The 8,795-nt window shown below is 59.9% G+C and overlaps 1 protein-coding gene across 2 annotated transcripts in view; it reads right to left on the bottom strand.

Moving 5' to 3' along the window:
* Positions 1 to 7,867, bottom strand: part of DNMT3A (DNA methyltransferase 3 alpha) — a 16,285-nt gene extending 8,418 nt beyond the window's left edge. The window contains exons 1-11 of one of the 2 annotated variants that reach the window (XM_007455513.1): positions 7,861 to 7,867; positions 4,287 to 4,502; positions 3,904 to 4,062; positions 3,367 to 3,474; positions 2,996 to 3,152; positions 2,518 to 2,667; positions 2,366 to 2,410; positions 1,554 to 1,633; positions 876 to 988; positions 574 to 757; positions 242 to 326 (exon numbers count right to left, since the gene is read on the bottom strand). In XM_007455513.1, the coding sequence (XP_007455575.1) occupies positions 242 to 326; positions 574 to 757; positions 876 to 988; positions 1,554 to 1,633; positions 2,366 to 2,410; positions 2,518 to 2,667; positions 2,996 to 3,152; positions 3,367 to 3,474; positions 3,904 to 4,062; positions 4,287 to 4,472 (1,267 nt within the window). In that variant the 5' untranslated portion in view covers positions 4,473 to 4,502; positions 7,861 to 7,867. Of the gene's footprint in view, positions 1 to 241; positions 327 to 573; positions 758 to 875; positions 989 to 1,553; positions 1,634 to 2,365; positions 2,411 to 2,517; positions 2,668 to 2,995; positions 3,153 to 3,366; positions 3,475 to 3,903; positions 4,063 to 4,286; positions 4,503 to 5,281; positions 5,354 to 7,860 lie in introns of those variants that run through there. The other variant, XM_007455512.1, reaches the window with a different exon arrangement.
* Positions 7,868 to 8,795: the final 928 nt, after the last annotated feature.

Genomic DNA, 8,795 nt, shown 5'->3' on the forward strand with positions numbered 1-8,795 from the left:
CCCCTTCCCCCCCCCCCCCCCCCGACCCCGGCCTCACGTCCCCAGTAAGGGAATGCCCACCAAACATGCTGGTTTACCACTGGTTTGGTTTTACTTTTCATTGAACACAGAAGTTTCCTCCTTACGGTAATATTTTAACAGTTGTAACGTTAACTGTCACTCTGTTTTGCCAAAGTTACGCGCACACAGTCCCCTGAGCCCAGCTCCCACGTCCCAGGACGAAGATGTCAATGACTCTCACCTGTAGCGATTCCATCAAACAGAGACAGCACCCGGATAGGCTTCCTCTTCTCGGCTGGGACAGGTGGGTAAACCTTCGGAGGGTCCTAGGCAGCCAGCACAACAGGCCAGGTGAGTGTCCAGGAGTGTCCTACAGACCCGCACGCGGGGCTGGCCTCCCGGCCAACTGTGAGCGCTTGGGATTTCCAGACCTGCACAGCCCGCTCGCAGCTCAGGCCCCGCTGCCCGGCGCCCAGGCCCCCGACCAACCGAAGCGCTCTCACTCTGGTGGAGTCTGCCCTCTGGCTTTGGCAGGCGGGGGGTGAGGAGAGCCACCCTCGGCCCAGCACTCACGAATTCCTGGTCGTGGTTATTAGCGAAGAACATCTGGAGCCGAGAGGGCCAGTCTTCTCGCCGCCGCAGCAGCCCGTAGGTGCCCTTGTGCCCGCACATGTAGCAGTTCCAGGGGTCTTCCTTAATGGCTGCCTGCGCAGCTCCCGGCCCCACCAAGAGATCCACACACTCAACGCAAAAGCACCTGGAAGGAAGCCCAGTGGAGCGGAGGGGACTCTCACCCCAAGGCCAGTCCCGGATGGAGTGTGGCCGCAGTGCAGGGCAAAGAGGGAGGGCCACTACGCGCGGGGGCGGGGCCTCACCTGCAGCAATTGTTGTTCCCGCACATGAGCACCTCGCGCCCCCCGCAGCAGATGGTGCAGTAGGACTGATAGCCGTCATCATCATACTGGTACGCGCACTCCAGGAAGCAGTTCTAGGGAGCACGGCGGGGGCTCAGAGACCACCGGGCAGCACCCAGGCCAGCCACGGTGAAGGCAGGCTATGAACCCAGCCTCTGGGCTTTGGTCCTGAAACCTCGTCACAGAGCCCTGGAGACACGACCCCGCCACCCATCCAGCCAGGGTCCAGCCCAGACCACAGATCTGGGAAGGGCACACCATGTCTCCCCACTGCAGTGGACAAACCAAGGAGAGGCGCGTGCGAAGACCTGGAAAAGAAGGCCTGCACCGCCTTGTGGTCCCCCGCGCCCAGGGCACAGCGACCCACCCATGAGCCTGTCCACGCCCACTTCACACTAGTGACTGTGACACTGTGAGCCCACATCTGGGGACGTGAATGGGGCTTTAGAGGGGGCAAGGATCTCTCAGAGGAAAAGCAGCAGCAAGTCAAACGCTTGAAACCCAAGGATCCATTTTATCAGGACTCCGCTTCAAGAGCAAACCTCGGAGTCACCCTCACAGCTATCCCAGGTGCCTACAGCCCAGAGGCCAGGAGGTGTGGTCAGCCAGGGGCCTCGTCTCTGCTGGGTGTGCCCCTACCTTGCAGTTTTGGCACATTCCTCCGATGAAAAGAGGGTGTTCCAGGGTGACGTTGAGGCTTCCACAAGAGATGCAAATGTCTGGGAAGCAGAGGAAGCAGAGTGAGTGTCACAGAAGGGCCCCCTCTCCGCTTGGGCCAAAGCCCGGCTCCAGAAAAGCTATAACAAGGGGCGTGCTGGAGCAGCAGCCAGAAAAGAAGGCAGGAAAGAGTCTGGGAGGGGCCCCATGGAACAGGGAGGCAGTGTGGCCCCAATCTCAGGAGCCCACTCATCTCCCTGAGCAGCAATGCCGCCTTCCAGGAAAGGCATACTACGAGGGTTAAGAACCCGCTTGTGAGAACAGGGCCTGACCCTGTGGAGATGTCCTTGGGCAGTCAACCCTTAAGGTCTAGGCCCCTGCCCTCATCCTTCCTGGCCCTGAGGGCCCCGAGCTGGACCATCACTAGGCCAAGGGAGACAGATATGGGATGCACTAATGACCCCCAGATGAGAGAAGTTGAGGAAAGGTAGACGGGCAAGTTCAGATCCAAGAGAGGCCACCCTTATCTGACCCACTGGAGTGTCCCAAACCCTAATGACCAGTTCCCACCACCGACAGGAAAGATGGTGGCAGCGGAAGATAGATGTGTGTGTCAAGCAGGCTGGAGGTGGTGGGACACGAAGGACACATCCTGTCACTAAGTACTGATGTCCCACGGCATCGTACCTTCCTCGGTACCTACAGTACTCTGTGCCGGCCACCACCTTAGGGCCCAAGTGGAACAGACAATTGACTTCCCAGGGCCAAGGCCCAGCTGCCCCCTCAGGACTCACCCTCGATGTTCCGGCACTTCTGCCGCACCTCGTACACCAGCCGCTCTGCAGAGGGGAAGAGAGCCCGGCGTCAGAGGAGGCCTCGAGGGTCATGCCCATTCCTCTGAACGCCGGCCTCACCCTGCCGCTCTCTCCAGAGCCAGGCCAACTACCTCTTGTGCGTTCATCAATTATCTCCTTGACCTTGGGCTTTTCAGTTGTGCTCTTTCGGGGCTTTTTGGCTGGTGGGGGCGGTGCATAGGCAGCTGCCTCGGGTTCAACCCACATGTCTGTGTAAACTTCTTTGTAGGGGTTCTTCTCCTCTGGATCGGGAAAGCATGTGATGAGGTCATGGTTACTGGCTGGCGAGGAATCCCAGCTCTCTTCCCCTGGACCATCTACCTACAACGAGGTGTAGCAGGGTGCGGCCCGGTGCCCAGCTTGTTCCTAGCTCCCAAGTCTCTGATGCCAGCAAGCCAAGGAGGAGCAGGTTGTTCAAAGTCCCAGAGTGGCACTGGCCCTACCTGGCCCCAGGGAGAGGGAGACGGCGGCCACTCCCACCGCGAAGCTTGATGGAGGAGGCCCTGACGGCCCTACCTAAGCACGGCTTTCCGAGCCTGGGTGCGGAGCTGCTGGTGCACCTGCGTTTACCTTCTGGGGGCTCCAGGCCCTTGGGGCCAGAGGGCTGGAACCCTCCCAGGGCCCATTCGATCATCTGTTTGTTCTGCACCTCCACGGCCTTGGCAGTGTCGCTCTCGTCGTTGTCGTGGCACATTGGGAACAGCTTCCCCGCTCGGCTGCTGGCCACCTGGAGGGCAACACGTGTGGGGAGAGCAGCGAAGGTGGGCTCAGGCGAGAGGTGGGAGAAGGTGCAGAAAGGGGACGAGTAAGGAGAAAAGGAGGCCCGAGGGCCTCCCAGGCAGACCCTCTGCCCAGGCCTAAGCCCTGTGCTCCAGCTTCAGACCAACAGTGGTCCCTGCCGTCTGAGCTCGCCCTGCTGAGTCCGTCGGAGGGGCACTGACCTGGAGTACTTCGTAGATGGCCTTGCGGTACATGGGCTGCTTGTTGTAGGTGGCCTGGTGGAAGGCGCTGCAGAAGGAGCTCAGCGGCATCAGCTTCTCCACACACACCTGATGGCACAACCCGCCCTCATTTGCTCCTCCTTCCACACTCACCGAGCACCCACCACTTGCCTGGCGTGGTCAGGGGTGGGGGCATTAGGGCCCAGCCTCTGCCCTCAAGAGGACCGGATGCACCAGTAAATAATTACATGACGTAAAGGAGGAGTCCAAGCCCCGGTGTCGGGGAGGACCTGAATGCAGGTGGAAGGGAATTCTGGGTACAGGGTTCCTGGAAGACATCCGACTCTTGTTTGGAGTGCAACCTAATGATCTCAAGGGCTTCCTCCAATCACACATATACAGAGTGGGGACGAGCAGAGCCCCCTCCTACCATCCCAATTCCGAACCACGCCCCCAGCCAAAACCAGAGGCCCCGGGACCAAGACCCCTTCCTCCCCGCCCGCCCCTGCCAGGCTACCGCCAAACCCCATGACTCACCACTGAGAACTTGCCATCTCCGAACCACATGACCCAACGGGTGCCTTCTGCTGCTCGGCTCCGGCCCGTCATCCACCAAGACACAATGCGGCCTGGCCACCAGGAGAAGCCCCGCAGTTTCCCCCACACCAGCTCCCCAATGCCAAAGCCCCGGCCGTCCTGGAGCCCCAAGGAGCAGAAGTCATTACATGGCGGTCACGAGGCCCTGCCACCCTGATTCCCCCCAAAGCAACCCCAGCCCTGGGCATCTGAGGGTCAGGACAGCCAGGAGGGAGCGCCATCTGAATGGACAGAGCGAGACTGGAGAGACAAAGAGGCCTGGGGTCGGGTAGAGAGAGCAGGACGGGAGGAGCTGGACGAGGCAGGTGAAGCCAGCCGCTCACCTCGTACTCCGGTTCATCATCAGCTGCTTTGGCGGCGTTCTTGTCCCCAGCGTCAGCCCCCACGGGCTCAGGCGTGGTGGCCACAGTGGGGGATGCGGGGTCGGTGGGCTGCTGCACAGCAGGAGGACTGGCCTCCTCCACCTTCTGAGACTCGGTGGACCCCTGGTTTTCTTCGACAGCATTCATTACTGCAATCACCTTGGCTTTCTTCTCAGCCTGGGGAAACAAAGAACAGAAGTTACCTTGAGCTGATACTCAAGGGGCTCTTCTCAATCTCTCCGGGGTCTGGAGACAGTGACAGAAGGTAAGGGGCTGGAGGGAGGAGTTCTTCCCTCATCAACTCAACCAGCTTGCCACGGAAAACAGAGAGACGTGAAGCTGAGAGGTGAGCTCAGGTCACCTGGCTCAATGCCAGCCTTCTCTGTCTCTCAGGGGACCTCCCTCATCTAATCTCCCTCAATCGTCAGCGTGATCAGTTGCCCATCCTCTGATACGGAGAGATCAATTCTACGCAGACACTAACCATGCACCTTCCGTTAGGCACACACCTTGGCTCCAGCCTCTCCTATCTCACCCCCCGATCTAGAAATGGATCCTCTTGTCCTTTTCTCCATAGTTTCCCTGGGCAATCGACCCCTTCTCTTCCCGGTCTTGGCTTCCAGACCACAATTCTAGTTTTGTTGTGATACGTAACGAAGAAATCACTGTTTTGTGTTCAGAGCGCACGGTTCCTTCCCCATCTGCTCAACCACCACGAAAAGCCCCAGAAGAGCTTGCCTGCTCCCGTGCTCACATGCCATCCTGGAGTTCTCAGGATTACATCCAGATTCTATGCCTTCTTTCTACGTGCACCTTTCAGATCCATAAATACACTTATTCTTTCAACAACTATTTAGGGAGTCCACAGTATAGCCAGGCATCCTCTCTGCCATCCCACTGACAAATTAATCCAAACCCAAGTATTCTCCCAACATGAACAGCCTCCATCCTTTCACCGTCTCATGCTCATCTTTCAGGCTATGACCTGCATGCCCATTCCTTCTCAAAACCTGCTCCAGTACTCCCATCACCCTGCAGAGGAGAATGAAATACCTGATACTTAGCACTGAGGGCCATTCAACCTAATCTCACCCATCTCACCCCAACGGCTGAATCTAGGACATGTGGCCCTCAAGCTTCAAGGCTCTGCACCCGTTTTCACACCAGATTCAAAGGGGAAAAACATCCCACCTTCAACGTGAAGCTTTCCCTGAGAGCTTAGAGCTGTGAATACAAACCCACCCTCACGATACCCGGAGTATAAGGCCTCTAAGCTGGAAGTCACAGCATTGATATTCCTGTCTTAGCCTCGCAACTGATTAACAGCCAACTGTGAAGGAGTCCCTTGATCTGCTCCACCTAAAAAGGAGTCTGAACTGGAGGATTTCTGTGAAGCTTTTCTGACTGGTTGGAGAAGCTGACATATGTGTGTACCAAGAATTCCGAGGCCTCCCCAAGGCCTGTCAATGGACCCCCAGGTCCCAGTTTAAGAACAGCTCAATGGTCTCCTGTCTCTTAGATTCATTTTATTTTGATCTATCTTCAAGTCTTTGCCTCCTGGCCGCAGACCAAATCTGCTTCTTGTGGCCATTCCTAAAAGACGAGGATGGAAGTCTTAGTTCTTTCTCTGACTCAACAAATTCTAAAATGGGATAAAGCATCCTTTGCCCCCAGCCCACAAACAGCTGGGAGAGTAGAGCTCCGAGGTGGGGTGGGGGTGGGGGGGGGGTTGGAAGAACGCAGAGGACCTGCTCCTCCCTCCCAAGCCCCACCCTCACCTGGGGGATTCTGCCCCACCCCTTCCTAAAATCTACCTGCTCCTCGCCCACAAGGTGTGCCTAGGTGTGCACTCAACCCTGTGGGGAGAGAGGTTCTCTCTCAGAATTGTCAGCTGCAGCTGCGCTATCCCAGGGCCAGATCTGCTCGGATAAATGCCCTGCCTAGCAGTCTCTGCTCCCTTCCCTCCACCATGCCTCCGTGAACTTCAGGCACGGCCACTGACCTAGACCAGGGTGCTGCCTTGGGTGGAAGGCAGCACCATTCTGCCAAAAGACCCAGTTTCCAGGGGCGACAGGCCCCCTCAGCCAGAACAAGGTGCGCAGGTGGCAGGAGGCGGCAGGGGGAAAGGATCCCAGCAAGCAGCGCTGGGCGGGGGGCCGGGACACGCGCGTCGGGCTCCCTCCGGCCTCCCCCAGTCTAGAAGGCAGTCGTGCCTGACACCACCCTCCTCACTCCCCCTCAGCCCCTTTGTCTCTCTTCTCAACCCCTCCACAGTGAGTTCCTGAACATTATTCTTCCCCCACAACTTCCCCCAGCTTGTCAGACGGTGCTGCTGACGGCTGTTAAGCGCCCCCAACCCAGTAGGTGCAGGAGAACACGCACCCAGCATGGTTTGGCAGGCAGGGGAGGAAGGGGCCTCCATCAGGACAAGGCTAGCAGGGGTGGGGGAAGGAAGGGGGGGGGTTAGCAGCAGGAGGCAAGAGGAAAGGGGAAGAAGGGGCGAGAGGGTGGCTGGGTGGGGGAGGGGCTCATTAGAATAGACTTGCCTAGGGCAGTGCGGGAGGCCCCTTTTCCACGTTCATGCCAACCCCCCGGACAACAGGAGAAATAGGGGTTAACTCTGGGCTGGGGCTTTTGGGTTAAAGGCTCCCCCCGACCTCAGTTCAGAAGGTCCCACCCCAGAGTAGCCAAGAGACTGGGCAGGATCAGGAAGGCACCACACCAGCCCCACTACGGCGGCTCGAGGAGGCCACTTGGCCTGGAGTTTGTTCTGCCTGGAGAGCCACTGGTAACTCCACTCTGGTGGAGGCATGGCCTCCCCAACCAGTCCCATCTCCTCGGGCAGCTGTCCCGCCTCCACGTCTCTCTGCGACTCAGGCTGCTTCCCATTCCAAAGGTCAGAGGTCCAGGGACCCACGCGGACCCCGGGCTGTCCCAGGTGCCTCTCCCATCACAGGCCGGCGTCAGGCCACCCCACAGCCCCCTGTCAGGGTCACACTGCTCCCTCCCGCCCTGACACCACTTCTTTCTGGCGGCCTGACGGTGGCTCCCAGGAACAGGCAGGAGAGGAAACTGCCCCTCTCAAGAGGCCACAAGCTTGGCACAGCCTGAGGACGGCGTGGTCCACCAGCCAGGAACACAGGTCAGCAAGGAAATGCCAACAACCCATCTGCCAGCCAGCTCAGCAAAACCGCCGCTGCTAGCCCAACTCCACGGGCCGGGGCCTGCCCCCAGCCTTCGCTGACCACTGCCCCAGGCTCACACCAGGCCTGCTCTTGCTGGCCCCTGAGCCGCCAGGTCCCACCTGAGCGCAGGAAGGAGTGGGGCTTGGGGCTCCTGAGGAGGAAGTGGGTGGGACAGCAGTAACTCAGTATCTCCGGAACTCAGGCCAGGCAGGGGAGCCACAGCTCCTGCGGGCCGGGGAGGCACACTTGACTCTTCTCAAGCCCAGAGGGCTGCAGGCCCAGAGATCCTCCCACCGGCCCCGGCCGCCTCCCCGCCCCCAGTTTCCCCAGGGCTCCATCCAGGAACCTACCCATAAGGCCAGGTGCAGCCCCTCTGTGGTCCGGCTCAGGTGTGAGCCCCAGCCCTGAAGCTCTGTAAGTAGCTGCCCGTCTGGGGGGAGGGGAAGGGGGCGATGGGGCTGGGGGGCGGAGGGGGCCAGAGAGAGGGGGAGGGGGAGGTGGGGGGGAGGGATTGAACATTTTCTTTGTCTAGAACTCCAGGTCACGTGGGCCCCGCTGGAGTGCCTGGTTGGCTGCGAGCGGGCCGGGGGAGGGGGCCGGCTCTCAGACGCTGGCAGTGGGCCAGCCCCTCTCCTTCGGTCCGAGGGGCGCGGGCCGGCGCTGGGGCCTGGGGGCGCGGCTGGGCCTCCGCCCGTTCTCAGGGCCCCGCCCAGGCCAGGCTGGAGGCGGTGCCCGCCCCCTCCAACCGGCCAGCCTTCCCCGCCCCCTCTCCTCCAACTCCGCCAGATCCCGGCGCGGAGCCGGGGGGCGAGGCCGGGAGCCCGCGGGACGCGCGGGGAGGGAAGGAGAACCGGGAGGGAAGGGGCTGCCCTCCAGCTGCGGAGGTAAGGCGCGAGCGCTCAGAGAACCAGGAGCGCAGGCAAAAGGAGAGAGGAGCTTTCGGGCCGTCTGGGAGAGACAGGAGAAAGTTGTTAAAAGTGAGTCTCAGCAGCACAACCAAAAAAAAAAAAAAAAAAAGGAAAAGCTTACAGATGAACGAAGAGGCCCAGGAAACCGTAGGAAAACTCAAAGCACACAGAGATGGGCAGAAAGCGCCCGTACAGAACTGGGTGCGCTCCAGAACGGGAACTGGGAGCGTTGCCGGGGGTGGTCTCCTCTGCCTTAAACGGCGTGGCGTGAGGAGGAGTTCAGGCTTTGAAAATCACTTCCTGGCCAAGTCCCTGGGTCCCCTAGGTGACTCTGGGTCAGCCTTGGATGTCTCATTTTCCTGTTTGCAAGGTGCGGG

The sequence above is a fragment of the Lipotes vexillifer genome, unplaced genomic scaffold, assembly GCF_000442215.2.
Source record: "Lipotes vexillifer unplaced genomic scaffold, Lipotes_vexillifer_v1.1 scaffold131, whole genome shotgun sequence".
In the NCBI taxonomy this organism is placed as follows: Eukaryota; Metazoa; Chordata; class Mammalia; order Artiodactyla; family Lipotidae; genus Lipotes; species Lipotes vexillifer.